General features: G+C 36.9%; 1 protein-coding gene across 1 annotated transcript in view; it reads left to right on the forward strand.

Moving 5' to 3' along the window:
* The first annotated feature begins 4,707 nt into the window (after window positions 1–4,707).
* LOC104619517 (vacuolar protein sorting-associated protein 13B-like) overlaps window positions 4,708–21,504 on the forward strand; it is a 118,407-nt gene continuing 101,610 nt past the window's right edge. Inside the window, 3 exon segments of the mRNA XM_010285413.1 lie at window positions 4,708–4,779; window positions 6,139–6,841; window positions 16,186–16,323. Coding sequence (XP_010283715.1) covers window positions 4,708–4,779; window positions 6,139–6,841; window positions 16,186–16,323 — 913 coding nt within the window.

Genomic DNA, 21,504 nt, shown 5'->3' on the forward strand with positions numbered 1-21,504 from the left:
TGATATGAAATAAACTATTTCAAACATTTCTGATATTTTTGTTGCCTCATTTTGGCTTGATTTAATAGTTTCCTTTTTGGAGGACAGCTTTGGATTCATGTTATACAGAACTCTTTCTGCAGTTGGATTGATACAGGTAGAAGCGAGTATGTCTAGATTAAATTGTAGGACTGAAGTTTTAGCTTAAAACATAACAGAGAAACTTTATTAGACTGGAAACATAATTTAGCAGTCTAATATGCTTATATTTTCCATGTGAGATTCATATGTCAATTTTTAAAATAATTTTGTTTATAATGGTTAGAATTAAAGTCAGTCATATAACTCATATGCAAAAAAACATAAAATTGTTTTAGTTGAAGTATTGAGTAGAACAATGTAGCCAACATTGGTTATAAAAAAAACGTTCTTTAGATAACAATGATATGTCAATTAAATTTCTAAAATGTTGGCACTCTTTGCTGGAGTAGATGAAGTACTTAGAACAAAGACAGAAAGAAACTATGCAGTGTTTTCTTTGTAATTCCAGTTTAAGCACAACAGAAAAAAACCTGGAACATATTCTTTTTCTGTAGCTCAGTTTGTGCAGTAGGCAAATTTTTATTTCCATGAAAATATTACTACTTTTTAGCAAAAGAAATAAAACTAGGTCACATGCCACAGTGATGGAGCAGATGTGATTGGCACTTCGATTCTGTGGTTTCACACTTGTGACTCTTTCCGTAATTTATGTAATGTGAAGAATGATCTCATGATTGGCTGAAGGGTTTTGATCAGAGTTAAGGAACAGCTATGCAGGAAGACTGGAAATTTTACTTCAGTGGTGTCATTATAAACCATAATTAATATGAGAAGCTGGAAAAATTATGCAGATGCAGATGCTTTTGATGTAGAATGGTTGCACTTCCAAAGATTATGTTGCTTACAGTTATTCTATTGCTTAAAGAATTATCCTGTGAAGTATCAGTGAAAGAAAATAAAACTGATAGAAATGATTATAGGAGAATTTGCACATGCATACATTTGTTGTTGTTGAAAACTCTTGAGAGATTAAGAAAGTGAAAATATACGGAAAAAATGCTGCTAATTGTTGTAAAAGACCTCTCTCTGGATTGGAAAATTGTGTTAATTATTGGTCTAAAGTATTACGTTGTGTGTGTTTACCTTGATGATTTTATTGCCTCTCTTTCTGGAGTGAAAACTTTGAAGACGTGTCTCTACCATCTGAATACTTTTATCAGGAATGGAAAATAAATATGTTTACCTGGTTAAGATTGCAATGACCTCACATGGGACTGCTTGCCAATTTTGAAAAGCAAATATATTTATTTACCCTTGATTTTATTATGTACTTCTTTGCGTGTGTTCTACAGGACGTGCTATTTCCATGCCCTTCCACTAGGTAGATATATGTGTCATATGCCCTATTGAACTCACGGGGTTAAGCTAGTAAAGTTACCTATCTCAACACATGAAAAGGAAGAATTAGCCACAGTTCCCTAGCTACTAGTGTAGCTTTCAACACCTTTTCTATGGTGTCTAGTATTGATAGGATATATAACTGTGAAAGGACAAGAAAATGCACTGGAGTGATCTAAGAAGTAAACTATCATCTTGACATGTTTTTTCTAGCTATTGAAAACCTTTCCATATTGCAACTCATTCTGACAGTGAAACTGTAGAATTCCTCTGATTTAAGTACCATCTGGTTATGGTCAAAGCTTTAAAGCTATTATCTCAGCATAAAATTTCAGCGTCCTATACTTTTTTCTTCACCAAACTATCCATTTTTAAGCCACAAATATTTTTCCAGTCCTTTCAGATTTTATCTAAAAGTATATTTTAACAGTATTTAAATAGTTCTTAAACAATAACAATTTATCTTGATAGATGACATGCTGTGTTTTTTCATTTTATTTTAATTAGCCATTGTGGAACCAAATTCCCTTTTGTTTTATTCCTTTGAATACTGTTTAATTATAGTTATCATGCCAAATATCTTAAAGGTTATTTTACCAATACAGTTTCATTTAACATAAGCCATGTGGAATCAATAGTCCTGTTTCCTAAAGTGAATGCTTGGAAAATCTTACATTCATATGTTAAGAGTACACATCCTTTCCTCATTAGTTGGAAAGTACAGGGATTTTGGCACAGGTTCTGTGTGGAAGCATTGTGCAGCTTTTATATGGATTTTGTTTTTAGCCTTTGATGACACTGTTTAGAATAGGAAGTATCTAATAAGTAAAGCATTTTGTCTAATGTGCTGCCAGTGTGTTTAGTATATGCCTGGAGGTCTGAAACATTATCTTCTCCACTACAGTAATATGCATTTAATTCTCTGAAAGCAGAAGGTCGAACTTTTAAAAGGGACTCAAAGTACATTTTCAACTAAAATAATTTAAAACACATGGGATAGGGGACCAGAGTAATGTACAGTTGGTTTTTATGGTTTAATCATGATCATGTTAATGCACACCAGTAGCTAATTAAAGAAAACTTTTATTGTTCATTTTAAATGGGTTATGTAAAGAGTAAGAGAATTGATATAATACAGCCCAATGATAAATGTTGCTATTACATTTGCTAACAGCAAGGTGATATTGCTGTTCTTGTCATCTTTAAAGATTGCCCATTTATTCTATAATAAAGTAAGGAATCTTTTTAGGGTTGTTATACTGAGAGTCATCCCCTCTCGTATCCTTATCCCATTAGAGGAATACCTAAATGATTCCCAAGTTTATCACTGGGGGTATTTTCAGGTTAACTGTGAAACTTGGTTGGGAGGCTTGATGCTTACTGAGCTGAAATTGATGCAAGAAGTTCCAGTGGTAATTCTGCACCTTTATTTTGTACCCAGTTGTGTTATATAAAGCTGTCTTGCAAATCATTACTCACTTGTTCCAACCTTTATAATATATGTGGTAAGAGCATGCATAAGTCAAAGTTTCATTGTGGAACCGGGTGGCATGGAAAACTGTAATGGGATATGGTGTCTTTCACCTTTCGGGCACTGGTTCATATTCCATGCTGCTTAGTACTGAGCAGAAGTTACCATCTGACTGCTGTTTGGTGACCTGCGTGAATTGATTTGGGGTCTCAGTAAAGTTTCTGTAGTCAAATATCCACATGACAGGAAACTCAGCAGTTGGGACCAATTAGCACCCTTGCAGTAGTCTTCACAGAGAAACTATAGTCTGAATGGGGATGGAGGCAGAGCTACTTTCTTACGTTCCTTGAGGTGCTTTACATAGACCAGCACATTCAGTAAATACTTAATTATAAAAAGAGGCAGAAGAAAAGAACTAGGTTTCAGGTCAAATCTATTTAGGTGTTAGAAGACAGGATCCATTCAGAAACCAAAAGGACTGTGCTTTCTGCCTCCACTCAGTCATACACATGCAATGGTTTTCTTGCTGGAAGATTATAATTTAGTGGGTGACATTGTATTTTCAATCCCTCTAGCCAAGTCAAGCATAACCTAAATGTCAGGTAGGTGTAGAAATTTCTGCTGCATAGAGGAGAACAAGAGAATACCATGAGTACCCATAGGAGCATCATCCCCTACAGAACGATGGTTCCGTGAAAAATTTTTCATCAAACTGAGCTGATAGCTATGGAGCAATTAAAAATTGCTGGGTTTAGCAGTATATGCCCTCTGCTTCGTTTCAGGCAGCATTTCCATGAAATGACATGGCAAGATTGTTTCACAGCTCCATCGTTTCCGTCTTCTGCTTGCCCTCAATACATAAGCGATAAAACCACCTAATACTATTTTTGAAAGTGCCATGAGTGCAGGATATGGGCAAAGCACTTTGTAGTTTACCAGACAGAAAGGCTGAGGTGTAAATGGCCTAACTTTGCTAGGATATCAGGAGGAATCAGGATTTCTTGGCTCACGATGTAGTAATTCATTAAAATGGTCTCTAGTTATTTTTACAGAGGCTGCATTAAAAGTGGTATCACATTTACAAGTCAGTGATATGAGTCTGCCATAGAAATCAGCCGCAAGCAATTTTATTGGTTATTTAAAAAATATGTACATGAGTGAATCTGAAAAGATTGTAACCAGAGCTGGCAAAAACCTTTTCAAAGAAAATCTCGGCTAGTTAATGGTTCTGTTTGAGGATTTCCTCTGTAATACTTTTTTCTACATGTTCATTCCTTTAAAGAAGAGGGTTTTGCTTCCTTTGTTTCATAAAGCACAGTACAAAGGAACCTTTAAAAAAACTTCTTGTCTTTAACTCCCCCACAACCCAATTTCTCCAGTATATGTAGAATCTATTAATATTGCTGCATAAAGACCAAAGTTTGAAGAAATTCAGTTATTCACTGTCCTTCATTCCTGTAGTTAAGTTGCTGATAAATTTTGTAAGTACTTGTAATTCATCATTATATTTTTCAAGAGGAAGTTAAGGTATGGTTTGCCCTAGTTTATGTGTTCCTTTTCAAAGATTCACTAGGGTGGGGAAGATAAAAAGAAACTGTTGAAGTAGGTCCTGGTACGAAGAAGTTAAATCATTGAGTCAGTGTGCAGCAGCAGCCAAAAAAACCCAACAAAATATTAGATATCATCAGGATGGAGATTGAGAACAAGACAGAAGGCATCATTTTACTGCTGTAAAACCATAGTGATACGACTTCTCGAATACTGTGTAGAGTACTCGAGAAGCGTGTTGAAGGTTGTGGAGGCCAGTCACTGTCAACATGTTCAAGAAGGAAGTGGACAAGTTCATGGACAAGTCCAGAAATGGTTACCAAAACACCTACAACAGGCGTGTAGGTGTGGGGTACCACTGGCATCCCAAATGCAACAGCTATGGATGCCTGGGGAGTAGGAGAGGATGACTGCAGGAAGTTGCCAGGGTCCGTGGTCTTTCTTGACAGAGTTTCCTCCTAGTGCTGTCAGAAACAGCCCAGGGCTGGGTGGGTCACAAATCGGATTGAGTTGGGCATTTCTTATGTTAGTTCTTGTATGGAGCAGAGCAGAAACACGTCTTCTGGGTGGCACAGATAGAGGTGTTAGTTATGCTGTGGAAGCTGTACAGGGTGAGTGCATGACACTAAACTCCGTATGAATCGGAGGAGTTGGCCACGCGTTATGATGATTATTACTGAATTTCTGCAGGGTATTTTTTCCAAATATTTTAGCATATACTCCCCACCTTGTCCACAAGCTCTTTGTAGGATTTCCACTTGTTTCACTAGCAGTATTGGAAGGGTTATCTTCCTGAAGCACCTCCTTGTCTTGGATATCTCTGTCTCTTGTCCTGGTACTATGTGGTCCCTGGACATGGCCTTGCAACTTTTCGGTTCACTCTTGCATTTCCTGTGATAAAAGGGAAGTTCTTTTTACTGTTTATCAGTGGTCTGTTTTCTCTTTGAAATATTTTTGTATGCAATGATTTCTCATGTGAAACCTTGTCAATGTCACAGCCAAGACCATATGAAGCTTTGGTGAGCCTCGGTAAGCTAAGAACTTGTACCCCATCACAGAGGCAGTCTTTAGATAGTGCTGTCATTTCCTTCAACTCTAGTGTTTTATATAAGGCAGCTGTCATTTCCATGACTCTAAAGAAAAATATTTTTTTCTGCAACATAATATTTATATATTTCAACTTACAATTTTTATTTAGTCTTTTTGTGATTTTGCAGTAGATTGATATTACATTCTATTTCATCTAATCGTGGTAAAATATTTTAGCGCCAAAGAAGACTTTTTGAGCATCATCGCTCAAAACTGGAAAACCATTCTGACTAGCCTTTTTATTTACATTGCATTATTTCACAGAGGTATGGTTTTATATTAAGTCATAAATTTCTTGTAGATTCTTTAGAGTTTAAATAAAGAGTTTAAATAAAAATAAAAAAAAAAGTAGTTTAAGCCTAGAAGTCATTACTCCTTTTTTTTCCCTTCACATGTTATTTTGGCACTTCATCTGTTGTGAGTCATCATTTCATTGGAACGACACCTGCTGCGTTTTCCTGAGTGATTACTCTGTTAAAGCTAACTTGGCAGATCTTTTTTTATAATTTTCTTTTTTGACATCATGTTTATATAGTGATTGTTTGCTGCCACTGAAATGGAAATAGTTGGGATATGGATATCATAAGTTAATATAATATTTTACTTTCCAGGTTTCCAAACAAGAGATGAAAAAAATGGATGTGTCTGATGGAGGAACAGTTGAGACTTCTTCCCGTTATAGTGGGGCACAGGACAGTGGAATTGGCAGCGACAGTGTTAAGATCAGAATCGTTCAGATTGAGCAGCACAGTGGTACCAGCCAGCACCGCATTGCCCGTCCTTCCCGCCAGTCTTCCATCGTGAAGAATCTCAATTTCATTCCCTTTGACATTTTTGTTACAGCAAGTCGAATCTCCTTGATGACTTACTCATGCACTGCCTTACCTAAATCAAAATCAGTACAAGATCAGAAGGATGGTGAGAAAATAAGCAAAAGCTCCTTGAACTTTCCAGAAGCAGGCTCAGGTGGTAGCCATGATACCAAGAAGCCCAGTCAGCCGTGCATTTCCTCCGTCACAGCAGATGATCTTTTGAGCACTAATGTTCCCCTGTCTACTGGGAGAAAAACGGGTCTTTTGTCACTGGAAAGTCTGCACGCTTCCACGAGATCGTCTGCTCGACAAGCCCTGGGTATAACTATCGTTCGGCAGCCTGGTCGCAGGGGAGCTGGGGACACAGAGCTACAGCCATTTCTCTACCTCGTCGTATCACAGCCCTCTGTGCTCCTGAGCTGCCACCACAGAAAGCAAAAGGTAGAAATATCAGTGTTCGATGCTGGTCTTAAGGGAGTAGCCTCAGACTACAAGTGTACAGGTAAGAGCATTTAACATTTACTCCTGGTTGTAACTGCCAAAATAATTACACTTCTTAAAGTTACTGGAGCAGTGGAAAACAGCTGAGAAACTACTAGGACGTCTTTAAAAATCAAATGGTAAATATACATATTTTTAGGATTATACCCCACAGCTGAATCAAGTTAAGTGTGTAAAATGTTTGAAATTAATTAAGATCTAACCTTTTAGCAACCAGTTCTTCCTGTTCCTCAATATTACTTTCTCATTACTAGATTGTTGCATTACTGTAAACTTCTCAATGTTTTCTAAGAAAGAGTTGTAAGCCAAGCTGACTTCATAAAAATGATTTTTTAATGACTGAATATCACAGTATTTCCCTATATTAACCTACTGATAAAATTTAAAATGAAACATTTTAGAAGCACCTGGTGTTTTCATCATAAACTGTAAGAAAATTATAGTGATCTTCCAAATGACATCTAATGATGTCAGGTACTTTAAGTTTTCATTCAGCTGAGTAATAGGGTTTTGCAAGAATTTCCTTCTCTTAATGAATGGCTACTTTTTTAATATGCAAAACTTATAATAAGAAATATCGGAATAACTATTCAGAAGAAAATATTCTGAAAATTTCTTTTTCTGTCTTAGCTGTACTGCTGAAAAGAGAAATCAAATTACTGCAATTCAGTTGTCTGACAGGCACAACTGGTTGTAAGAATTTAATGAGATCGTCTGTAATGATGCATTACCCAAACAAAGTGTAAATGAGGATGCAGAGATTTGTTGAATGCACAGTCAGAAAAGTGTGGGGCTTTAAATGGTTCACTGAATGAGAGCTGTAGGTAAAGAACATTGCTAGATTTTGTTGCCAGAGTTCATACAGCATGCTAGTTGTGAGAAGTATACATTTTTTGTGCAGCTATACCAAATCTTTGCTGAATGAGATAGTATCTTTTGAAAATTGGCATTATGAAAAAGACCAAAATTTCTATTTTTAATAGATCTTAACTTCTTTTCAGAAATGTGAATTATAGTGTAACTTTTAAGAGGGATTAAGCATGAGGAATATTAGACAGCTGGAAAGAAAATACTTAAAATAGGGAGAAGATTCATTCTCTGCTATGTTTTCTTTTTTCATTCCTCCATTTTCATCTTTCTCTGCTGTTGCTGTCCTGTCTTGAAAGAAACACAGCTGTGTCATGGATTTGATTTACTCCAGATTCCCATGTATATTTATTAAATACTGTATAAAGTAGTATTGTAGTATTGCAGTATTGTAATTAATATGAAAGGAATTAACAAATCAATTAACAAAGCACAACTTGAAGGAAAGTTGTAGTGGTTGTAAGTTAAAGATCACAACTTCATTAACTCAGTGTTTTGGAAAGATGCAATAGGACTTCTTAATTTCTCATGTCTGAGGCATTCAAGTGTGTCCTTGTACAAGCTGCCAGCACATTACCAATGAACTGGGCAAAGTTCTTTCCATTCTGCTCTTACAATTAACTTCTGAAGTCTTTCACCATCTTCATATCTATGGGAGCAATTCTAGAAAACACAAGCTGTAATAGTCTTCCTGCAAATTGAAAGTGGATCAGAGAGCACAGAAGAATGGCGAGACATTTGAATAATAAAGATGGTAGGAACATACAGCCTGAGAGCTCTTCGATGATCAGCAGTTGTTCAGTGAGACCCAAAGAGGTCTTCTTGGAGGACCAAAGGCTGGCCCTACGTGGGTCTTACCCTTTTCTTTGGCTTTTTGGCTCTGTGTCAGGCAAAGGTAAGAGTGTGGAGGCAGGAGGCAAACATTATGTGAAGGCAGAAGTTCTGTTTCATCCGGCTGCCTTTGTGGGCAGTAGTAATAAGTACCTTGCTCGTGTATCAGACAGAATCCTGTGCTTGCTACGGAAGCATTAGGGCTCTTTTCGACGTAGTTTGAGAGGTGGGCGCCAAAGTTCTAGTGCCTAAAAACACCATCCTAAATGTTAATCAAATAAGTTAATAAAACGAATCCATATTTCAAGACACACAGCGACATAGGTAGTATAAAGTTTTTATTGCCTCTTTTTTAGGAAGACCTGCTGTGCTTGGAATTGCATCATTCAGGATTAATATTGTCATACCACTGCAGTAACATGTTAGTTTTGCAAGTTTCTATTTTTCATTTCTAGCACACATATTTGAGGGAAAATAGCCATGAGCTATGTGTTTTATATATATGTATATATACACATATGTGTATATGTATTGCATACCATATAATACAGCATTAGGAGCTTTGCATGGAATTTTCTGCACTGGTGCAGTTGATTCCATCAGCCATACCAATTTTTCTTGATGTTGTGACTATTTGCTGACAGTTTTATCTGTAAGAGATGTATAATCCAAATGAAAAACAGTGTAAAGTTTATTTGAAAGAAAGAAGTTCGCTTCTCTCCCTCAGTACAATAGGTATGCATTATATTCCTGTATTTCCCTGTATATCTGGAGGGTGGGAAGAGGGCATAAATGATGCTTCATTTACAGTGAATGTTGCCAAAGAGTATTTCCAATTAGACTCTCTAGATGACCGCTCTTCTTGTGTGTATTTGTATGCATGCAACTATCTCTCTATTATCTAAGTTAGGGTGGGGAAGAGGACCCAAGCTAAACATAAAAGGTGTATTTTAATTAGATTATAAGAACTGATGGAGCATATTCCCCTTTAAAAAAACCCTTTAAACAGTAGGCCCAGGCAAGCAGGCCTGATGAAAACATTGTGTGCATTACATCGCACGATGGAGATAGGCAACAGCACAGCAGCAGCTCAGAAGGTTCGGCCTATAACATAGCAAATTTCATCACAACCTACAAAATTGAGACATGACCAAGCAAAAGGAAAAATCCATGGTGTTTGTTAATAAAGTTTTATTGGTACTTCTGTGGGGATGGTTTCTCATTACTTATACTAATATGGTTAAGCTTTCATATGTAAGCTATATATGAAATATGAAGATTAGATCCAAAACGTGCTTATAAAACTTCTGCCATTTCAAATCATCATTCTGTGTGTATATATATATAGACACCATATATGCTGCATAAGAATATTTTAGGTATGTTTTAAAGCATTTGCAAAAATTGTGTTGAAGCAATTTTGTTGTGTAATTCTGAAGACTTGACTACTGTTAGTTCAACAGCAGTACATTCAGGTCTTATGAAATACGGTGCTATTTCTTATGGCTTTTCTAAAAGAAAAAAAAAATCTACAGTTCTGAAACAGCTCTCAAATCTTGCAAGGCAGAAGCAAGTACAAAATTCTATTGTAAAATTAGGAAGGTCTTATTTTTTGACGGACGTTAGTTCCAAAAAAATCTTTAGAGTAAAGAAAAGCTAGTAATAGTTTGGCCCTAGTTATGTTTTCCATTCCTCACCTCCCATTAGTGTATTTCTAAGAAATACATTGTTCAGCTGTAAATCAACAAAGAATACTGTAGAATTTAGAACTGCTTCTAACAGGTGGTTTGATGAGAGTGTGTTTTATCGATCTTTGAATAAAATAGGGAAATTATCTTGTAAAACTGCACCAGCATGAATATTAAAGAGAATAATAGTTAATCCCAGTCTGATAACTCAATTAAGTTTACTGCCTTAGGGATTTCTGCTTTGAAGATGTGTAGAAATTAAGTTTTTGATACTGTTACGAAGCCACATATATTTTATTTGGGACTAGGGTTTTGTTCTTATTTTTGAAAGATTTCAAGCTAATAGAGCTTAAAATTCAGGATCTTGAAACTTAAACTATCGCTCTTTTTTTCTTGAGAGAGTATTGCACAGTGGCCAAAACACCAAACTTCATCCAAAGAACTTGTCTCCTCTGTCACTAGCTATATTATTTTTTGCTTAGTCTCTGAAACATGAAAGAAATAAGAACTTAAGAATAAAATAGGAGTAAATAGGCTATTTAAAAGTTAAGTATTGTTAGTGGGTTAATTAGCAGTTAGTAGCAGCACATTTCCATCAGGCTAATGTCTGTATGTGGGAGCATTTGCCTGCCTTGGAGCTAAAGACCTGATGGTTGTGCTTTCAATTTCCTCATGCTTTCTCTCCAACCAAGTCCACGGGCAAGTCAGTTTGTAGGAGGAGGAGACTTATTAGGTTATTAAAATGTCAGCTCAATTTTATTATGGTTGTGCTAAACTGCTTCATTTGTGTTTTAAATTATTTTTGTAATTGCACAGCTTGATTGCAATTATGCTACTGCCAGGTATAGGAACTTCAAATCAAAGTAAATAAATTAATGGAATAAATATTAACTGCTTAATAAATGCCATTAAAAAGACTAGTTGCTCCCTGAGTTTACTTGTAAGATTCTATATAAATAGCCTGAAAGATACTATAAAACTTTTTTTTATTCAATGCTCATCCTACATTTAACAAAAAGGCATCTGCTAACCGTTAGTTTTCACAAACAGAAATTGGCCATTTCCACTTAAATAAAAGTGGGTGCAATTGTTTTTAATGTAATCTCATAAACCGCTTTTATAAATATTTTTTTAAATCTTTATTTGCTTTGTTTCAGGTAATGTAATCCAGATACAAAATTGCCTCATTTCCTGAGCATTGTGCTCTGGGCATTCTTGAAAAATCTTTTTTCTATTTGTTTGTTTGTTTGTTTACTTTCAAAGAGGAGCTTGTGGTGCTTGCTTCTTTTAAGGGGGAGAAATTTCTCAATAAATATCTGTTATGCGTGGAATTTCTTCAACTTCCGCCAACGAAGCATTTGCAAAAAACAGGCGTTGTGAGGCCATCCAGAATTATTCTTGAATTTTTTTTTTTTTTTTTTTTTTTTTTACACCCACGCCTTTGATGGCAGGGGGTCCATGAAGAGCAGATGCAGTAGCTAAGACCACATGTAACCTCTGATCTAATGGAAAGCCCAGGCTGCATGGAGAGCAGTGCAGGCTGGCTCGGGCAGGAAGGCTGATTCACTGCCTCCCTGTCAGCCTGTGCTTCCTACAAGGCAGAGAGAGGATTTAAGGCTAGTTCCTAGCACAGCACTGGGGGAGTTCTGCTGGAGCGTCACCTGTTCCCCTCCAAGTGTATTTATTGTCCAGTACATCTGCATCCATGGATGGGGGGAGGCAGCCCCCACCCGTAAAGACAAGCTGGCCTGGGAATGTACATTCCTCAGGTTACTCTAAGTGCTCATTTCTGAACTTCCTGACACAGCACTTGTGAGTACGCTGGTAGAAATGTTTTCCCACTTGTGTTCTTTAAATTCCATTGGAAACCATTTTTAAAACAAGACCAAACGTTCCACTTCAGAGTCTGAAACGCAGAGATGATTGCAGCATCGTACTGGCTTTTAAAATTGACTGCAGACCAAAATGTGATTCATCCATTGAAATAAAAGTGTGTTGCAGTGCTCATTTGGTCTGGGTAAAGTTCCAGCTGAACAGGCCAAGTTGCCGTCCCGCGCAGACGCTCGGTAGCCCCGTCCCCTGCCTGGCGGCCGCTGGGGTGCTGTGGGCCGCTGAGCCGCCCCCCGTCAAAGCCTCCCGCAGGCTATGCCCCCTGGGCTGCCCTGGCGCTCAGCTACACACCGGAACAAAACCACATTTTGGAGAATGAAAATCTTCAAGAAGTGAAACTTCTCCCGCCTCTCCCCTTTCCTTTCCCTTTAGTCCCCTTCTCTCCAGAAGTTTGGGTTTTGCTGTCTGCTGTTAACGTCAGAATGAGGGGACAGCAGATGAAATCAAAAGCTTGCAAATTCAAATCAAGTTTAGAAATCAACTACAGAAACTGAAGTTTGGAGCTGAGGTCTGGACCTTAGCAAGACTAGAAGTGGCTTTGGATGTTTGGGTGCATTCAAAAATAACCAGAGATTTTTTTTTTCTTTCCTAAAAAAAAAAGGGGGGGAGGGATGGGGAGGGAGCATGACTGTGGACATATTGGTGGCCTCAACTTCTCAGTCCTACGGATTTTAAATTACAGTCTTGGTTGTCAATCTGTGACAGTTGTCTCACCATTTTTCGTTTGCTGCGACAGACAAATTTTTCACGTGGTGTAGAGGATAGAATTTCTGGCCATCTTCACCACTCTTCACTTCTCAAGCCTTTCTTTTTTCTCTCTTGGCTTGCTGTGGAGTAATTCTAGCCTCTCCTTTTACTTATATATGCATCCCTTGGGTTTTCTCCAGCATTTTCTTTATACAAATAACTGCAAATTTAAGTGTTGATTTTTGGGAGAATCATAGAAAATGGAAATGGAAATGACCTATTATAATACATTATTCAGACCAGTTCCCTGCTGATGCATAATTGTTCCCTATTGTATATTTTATAGTGTTCTGTCAAGTATATTTTTAAACATTCTGAACGTTTCCATCATTTCCTTGAGGGAGAAGAGTCCTTTTTCTAACAGTTCTCCCCATCAGGAATTCCTAACTTTTCAGCCTAAACTTTCTCTTTTTCATTTGATTGCTTCTCTGGTGATTCCTGTGCCCTTGGCATAGGATTGATTTGGGATTGATTGATTGATACTGTTTTATTCCTTTCCTGATCCTTAATCCTGTGAAAATGCATATGCTGTTTTCTACATTAGAAGGTATTTTAATCAAGACACACATATTTCAGTCTTTTGACTTTTGAGGGAAATTAATTTGTCTTACCTAGATACATTGTATAGCTCCTATTTGGAACTCCCTTCAAGTTTCTGAGATCTACACCAGCATAGTCAGTTTTGAAACCTCTGGATTTTAGCTTTCTTCTCATTATGTAAAAACTTATTTATTGATCCATATCTGGTATATTTGGATGTATAGTCAAGTCTATTACCCAGGTTCCAAATAAACCATATGCTATGCACTTGGAAGCACTCAAACTAGTTCTTTGCATGGCCCTTTGGGATTATTACCGCTGATGCAAACTTTTATCAATGCAACTGTCCTGCTTCAAGAATTATCTCAGTTTCAGAATAACACAGTTTCACTTGAACAAAACAAAGAAAAAAAAAAAAAAGCTTGAAATTAGTAAGGCCAGTGCTGGGTTAAAAGTGTTATATTTTGTTGGACACAGGCTAATTTTGTGTATTGAGCTTTCTTTGTGTTGTGTTCCTAATCTGTAAATTCTGGAGTCCTTCTCACCATTCATATATCCCAGTCCTGCAGTGCCCCAGGTAATGAAGCGGTCACTGTGCTGCGCTCCTTGGAGATATGACAGAGCAAAATAATCTCCTGAGAGCCCCATGGTTCCTTTAGGTTTTTGATTCTGTGCTTACGCGCTGCAATTCCCAGTGCCCTGAGGGCAGTGTTTGTATAGCTAATGTATTATGTCACACAAGGATTTTCTGCTATGTAAGTTCTTTTCATCAGAGAGATTTTCATCTTTAAACAGCTCCAACTTTGAAATAATTATTAGGTGTTTTATAACAAAAACACATCTTAGGATAATAGGAATACCTGTAAATTAATTCTTGAAAAGAAATGTTTAACTAAATTTACTGGATTTTCTGAAAAGCTGGTGGATGATCTAGGTTGCTATATACAGTATGTGATGATACCTTTCAGAGATGAGACAAAGTAATGGCATATTGCAAGATTTTGCCCCATATTGGTACACCTAAATGTTTATACTAATACTTCTGAAGGAACGGTAACTTAGAGATCAATTTACTTGATTCAGTGATGTTCATTGCACAATGTTCAATAATTTTTACAATGCTTTACACTATATATTCTGAAGAACATTAGCGTATTACTTATTTATGATGAGCTACTAGGACAAAACAAGTTATTATAGTATAGAACGGAGTCAGAGATAACATCCATGTTCAGAACAACTACGAAACTATATTTCGGAGAAGACATGTACTTTGGTGCTAAAGATTTTTTATTATTGTTTTCAGTACACTAGCCAAGCTCCAGACACAGGAAACTAGATATTCCCTAAAGCTACACTATAGCTTTATTTTCTTAAATTCTACACTGTAGAAAAAGGAGTGTGCCACACCATGCTGGTTAATGTAATTAAAGGAAAGGGCTAAGAACCATAAAAATGTAGAAATTCACATGGAAAATATACAAATCTGTTGTATGCAGTGACAGCTCTTAAATAACTGTTGAGAGCTGACTTTATAAATATATAGCGGGAATAAAGGGAAGGAAAGGCTGTAATGTATATGCCATGCAGTACAAATACTGCTGTAAAGTCATTGCCTGAAAATTGATCAAATAAAAACAGAAGAATGTGCTAACTTTTGATCTTTTCCATATAGATCTAAAGTCATGATCAATTGGTTTCAGTAGGTTCTTTGAAATCACATAAGGGTTCATATGTGCCAAGTTTTATATGAATCACATGATAAGGTCAAGAAATACAAATTCCAAAGCTGACTTTATATACCCAGTCCACATATGACTGTGATACCACGATACCATATGTTGACTATAATCGTGGGTATGTAAATACTGTTCTTGAAAGGAATCCATTCAGTAAAACTCAAATAAAGCAATTACAGCAGTTTTTAATTGACTGTAAATGGGAGAGAATAACATAAAGAAAAACTCCTTAAATCGTTAAGGATGAGGCAGACATTCAATAATTAACATAGCAGTCCTGATAATAAAGAATAGTTGATTATTTAGAATTTAAGACCTGTAGTGCCAGAATTGAGGACTATTATAATGAAGGTCATGAGTTGCTAAAGATTAAAAAGCCTTTTTACAGTACTGTTTTTGCCATTTGTGATATGTGGAAAATGAAGACAAGAGTAGCACTTGGAGGAAATTAATTTTAATGTACTACTGTAATATTATAAACTGATCAAAGGAATACTATTCAAGGTGGTATGCAAGGATAGCTACTGATTAGCTATTGAGCGAAACTCCGAAGAGATGATATAACCAGATTGTTGTTATGCTCTGTTCCTGAGATCCGGTAGCATTCCAGTCTTTTAGCCTTTACCATTTATCCTTCTGTTATTATTTTCTCTACCTGGCAATGCAAATACAATCTAGAAGTAGCAGGTTTTGAGCACAGATTCCATTGTAAAGGACTGCTTAAGTGTCACCATAATTAAAGCTGAAATTGTGTGCTATTTAAAGCCATCTTGTAGTAACTGATGTCTTAGTCATATTCTACTAGGTATTTTTGCAGGTTTTCTACGTTTTATGTAATTACAGCTTTGCCCTCTTGTCTATGTATGCATGCATTGTTAAACACATGCATCTGTCTGTACGCACAAATGCGATGTGTAACAGTAGTATTAGGAATATTATTTACTGTGTTACATATTAAACTTTAATCAATTTTGTATGTAGCATTTTGGTTTCTGTCATATTTCTGGACTACCATTAATGACTATGGTCATTATCACCTCTAGATCCTGGGAAGACTCTACCAGAAGCTCTGGATTATTGCAAGATTTGGCTGCAGACAGTAGCAGGGGAGGTGGATGCTAAAAGTGGTATTCCTCCTCCTCTTATCATTGTGCAAATTAAAGACTTCCTTAATGGACCAGGTAAGCATTGCACTTTAATCTCTATTTTCTAATGTAATTTATTTGTAGATATGCACACATAGACACACACATTAGATATCAGAAAAATTTTGTTTTCCTTACTAATGAATGTGAAATTTTCCTCCAGCAATTACCCTTAATTGAAAGCAAAGTTGAAGAATGGTCAGTCCTGGACCAGTTGTAGGTTTAAGGTCTAATTAGTTATTTTCTTCCCAAAGAAAATTTAGAAATTTTACCCCTCAAGAAGGCTGAGGTTGGCAAACTTCCAACGGAATGAAACCTACCTGCTTCTAGCCCTAGAACAACCAAAATTTTATTACAGTTGTGTTTATACAAGCTGACTTTTAAAACGTTTCTGAAGATTTTTGTAAGCTGCCTTCTCTTGTTCTTCGGAATCTGGATACCCGACCTTGCAAATTCCTATCATCTAAAGTGTTGATACTCAAAAATTTTAAAAATAGTGATACTGTGTTTCTTTAATTAGCACAGAATGTAAGTGTTGTAGTATGAAGGTTTATTAGCATTTACCTAAATTAATGTGACTTGGAACTTCCACTCCTAGAGTGTCAGAAACTCCTGCAAATTGAAGTATGTCATCCATTCTCTATTTTGAGAATTATGTATTTATAACTACATTACTATGTCAAATGTAATTGAGGTTATATTAAAAGTTAGAAAATACATTTACCTGTGCCATCATCATTAATTTCTCTTATGCACATTTGTAATAATTTGTTGAATTGTCTAACTTTTTTTTTTTCCCCTGAATATCCTTACTTCACTTAGCACACAGAATGAGCTGTTATCAGTCATCTAATAACTTCAGTACTATTCATTCAGTTACCTATTCAGGCAGTCTTAACAGCACACTATCTAAACCTGTCTCTTCAGCAGAATTACTTATTTCCTCTGCATTGCTCACTGAATCTGAGCAATACAGAAATACTAATTTACCTGCACAAACCTCCCATGGGTGATGGAATAGTATGCCCTAGCCATTTCACAAAAGGCAACTGAGGCACAGGGAAATTCAAGGTTTTCTCATTAGATTAAAGTTACCAATTTAAAACACAAAATTTCTTTTTCCAACGTAGTTAAAAATATGGAAATTTAGATGTTGAAAACACAGTTCATATTGTCTTTGGGTGAAGCAGTAATCACTTCTGCGTATCAGACCCCAGAACATCAAATTGAACAACCAGAGAATGAGACGCATATTTACCCTCTGACTATAAATACTGTGGTTAAGTAAATTGAAAATCCATTTTTTGCACGCAGGCAGGCAGGAGTCTTGAGGAAGGAATAAAGTATGTGAACAACCTCATCATTGCCTCTTTTTTGTTTTTCTGTACTGCCTTAAAAGCATTACTTTAAGAGAAGATTTTAAAACCACCTGACAATGCAGAGCTTCGGCTACATCGATCCCTATTTGGCTTTATTAATAGGACTTTGAACCTTCAGACCTACTGCATGTTCTACTGCCATATGAACTAAAGGTTTAATTGGTGATAATAGCAGATTTTCATTCTAATCATGACCAGCACAAGAGGGGTAGAGACACCTACTATCAGTGGCCTTTTGGTCACTGCTGCCAGATTTTTTTCCTTTTACGTTCTACCCTCCCCGCGCCCCCTTCTTTTGTGTCCTCTCTCCCCACATCTGGCAGATTCCCATATTCCCAGACCCTTCCCACATTCAAGGTTCCTAGTTTTCTGGCGCAGCCTTTATATTTAATTTCTTATACACCTGAAGGTGTTTCCCTGATGCTCTCCTATCAGAAGACAGACTTCTAACTAAACTAGCAAAATGGAAGTTGGTACCAGCTTGCAAAGTATATATTCACAGGTAGTCTCAGTGTCTACCCCATTCTCAACAATTCACACAGGAACTGAAAAAGCACAAATTAATGCATCATAAACTTCAGTCTGTTTATTCTCTCAAAGCATATAAGACTTCAGAGATCTCCTCCTCTTCTTAGCCAAAAGGCATTTTTTTCATCATCTTTTTGCTGCTAATTGGAACTATCATTGCACATGACTCAACAGTAATTACTCTGAATTTTAATGAACTGTTTTGCCCGTGTAACATAACAAAACAGCTCTGCATTCCTTTGCAGATTTTTCTAACCTCAGCTGTTGCCAGTATGAGATCCTCAAATAAACTAACTTTTACAAAGAAGCCTTCCTTGGGGGCTGGAGGTTTCATTGGATGAGTAATGGAAGGCACTTTCCGTATGTGATTGCGTCAGAACAGCACATGCAAAGAGTTATGAAAACTTGACAGCTCCTCAGCAGGCTACTGGAAAATAAGTTACTAACTCTCCTGGGGGAAAAGAAGTCCTCTAACCACAGCTTCTTCCAGGGCGAGGTAGCTTGGCCGTCAGCAGCCTGGAGAAAGTGTCTACATCACCAGATACTAACTAAGCTGGCAGCTGTTCATTGAGGACAAGAACCTCAGCAGAACTCCTGAGAGCTCTTGTAAGGTCACCAGACAAACGATACTTGTGATGGGAGACATCACAGTTAATAAATTGAATAAATAAATGCACTGCTGGAGTACGCTTATGTTGCAGGCCTCGAAGGCCTACTCTTTTTTGGTGAACATTTGGCAAATGCTGCTGCTACTAACTGGCGTATTCCCTGAGGACATACTCTGTGTGTTTTCATATTCATATGAAATACATATTTATGTGTATATGTTTTCTCACTGCAGTAAGTAAATTATTAAAATGCATTGGATGCACTAGTAGGTGCTACCTGTTGGGTACAGCTGACCCGCTGTTCTGAAAAGTTAGAACATTTTTTAAAAGCTGTGCCTATGCAGCCAAAAATCTGGATGTAGCAGTTGGGATAACTACAGTTTTCTGTATAAGTTTTAAGTGTTCAAAGTTCAGTGGTTTGATTGTAATGTCACTTTTCTTACCAAATACGTTGTTGGTGTGCTGAGGTTAAATTTCAAACATAACAATCAAACGTGCCTGTGTTTTATGATGCAAACTACTATACAAGCAGTTAAAAGAAAAAAAATCTGCAAGTGGTTCCCAGTGTTTGCTGTGTTAGATAAAACCGGTACTCCTTGTAAATAGTTTGTCAGCTGAAGTAGATAAGTAGATAGTGTTGCATAGAAAAATCATATGGTTTCACCGCACAGGAAACCAGGTTGTCAGTCCATATTAGCTCGGAGATCAAAAAACTACAGCAAGTAGCTAAACTTGGAAACCACTAATTAAATGAGAATAACAGGATACATTAATGCACTTCTTGCCACATGAGTTGATTATTTTGTACATTTTTGGCAACTAAAGAAAAATGATATTTCTTCCAGATTTAAGGTAATAGGATCCTAGGAGAAATAAGCATTCATCATCAGGCCTGTGGGAACAGACCTCAACTTTAACCCCACAACGTATTAAAGGACTATTCTTTCTCTTTCTACAGTAACTAATTATTTAAATTTTTTTAATTTCTATCTACATCAGTTTACATGACCCTCTCTCTTTTATATTCAGCCTGTTACTGGATTGTACATCTAATTCTTGTCTAATACATACACGTGAACTATTAATTGCTTCAGCATTAGATATTATTCATTAGGTGAGGAACAAATATGACCATCTTGTTTTAATAGTTTCTGAAAACGTATTCTCTTTACCCTCTAGTCCTTTCTTTGGGTGTTTTTTTTTTCTAATCAACTATGCTCTCTTAGCTACAAAAGCTGTCTTTTTGATGTATTCTCTCTGCATGCAAATGAGACGAAACATGTTTATGAAGTCAACTTCTTACAAACTGCCTTAAAATACTTATATACGCGAAATACAGATGGTTTATGCCAAAGTCCTTTTCCTCCTGCAGTTTCTTGGGAAGACATTAGGATAGGTGTGAAGTAACTGCAGTCCTTGATACTTTGCCTTTCAAACTGATTTCTACAGAAGAAACTATCCAGACAAACTAAGAAATACCATGTCCCACTGGAAGATTAAGTGAGACCTGGGGGACCAGGGCGGGTCCTGCCAGTCCCTCCGGGCACGGTTTGGACACCGCGAGGGGCACAGCGCTGGATCTGTCCAGGCTTACACAGAAAAAGGGACAAAACTGCACCATGGCACTCTCTCCAGCTTTTTTCCCCCTGTTCGCAAAGGCAACAACTGTATCCATTAGCAAGGTCAGTGGTTTGGAGAAACCTGGAAAATAGCAGCTACCAGAAACCCACTAGAATAATATCTCCAGCAGGTGATAGATTAGTTGGAACAAATTGGAACCATTGCACTTCAGCAATCCTGGTTTCTTTCAAGCTGTTTTAAAAATGTCGTCATTTTAATACACAATATCAGCCCTGCGGAACAGTCCACAGCAGGTTAATTTGAATCATATGATGTATCACTGCCCTCAGCTGACATGAGCTCCGTTCCATGTGTGAAGCCATAATAAATCCATTCCCAACCGAGGCAAATTCCCTGTGAGAAGGTGAACTAATCCAGGCCTCACACTGGCATGTTAGCCCTCCGTAATTGAAAGCAGGGCCACCTGTTCCCAGCACAGTTAGCCTATAGAGAGAAAATTAGCATTAGATCAGATACTTAATATATTGAAAAATCATTCATACTACTTGCAAGTTCAGCTGTGGGCTGCTTAGCATGACATCATATATAAACCTAGGAATGTGCCCACTTGATCCCAGTTTAACAGTTTTGTTAACCATGGTGTTTGTTAACTTTGAAATGAGAATTTTTTGATTTAATGAGAGCTGACACGTGAGAAGGGGAACTAGCCAGGGTGCAGACTTTTCTAATTAACTCTGGGTCATTTGCAAAACTTTGAGCTTTCTAGTAGGGTTTTTTCCCTTTGCTCTTTTACAAACAAGTTTTTAAAGCACTGACACTGTAGCCATGAAATTATATTTATTTGATTAAGAGGGCAAAGAGAAATATTCTAAACAGGTGTACCAGCCTGTAGGTATTGCTTTGTTTTTGACATATCTATTGTCTGTAATATCAGTGTAATAATGTGTAAAATTATCAAAGCGCCTTTCTAAAAGCAATGTCTACAATGCTTAGTTTAAACGAAATTTAGTTTCTTAAATGCCTAAGTACTGAAAATGAAGACTGCACATTGAAGCCACATGGATAAGTTTGAAAATACTTTCTTGGTTCCTTTATCAGTGTATTGGCATTCTTTTTAAAAC

The sequence above is a fragment of the Phaethon lepturus genome, unplaced genomic scaffold (assembly GCF_000687285.1).
Source record: "Phaethon lepturus isolate BGI_N335 unplaced genomic scaffold, ASM68728v1 scaffold13634, whole genome shotgun sequence".
NCBI lineage: Eukaryota > Metazoa > Chordata > Aves > Phaethontiformes > Phaethontidae > Phaethon > Phaethon lepturus.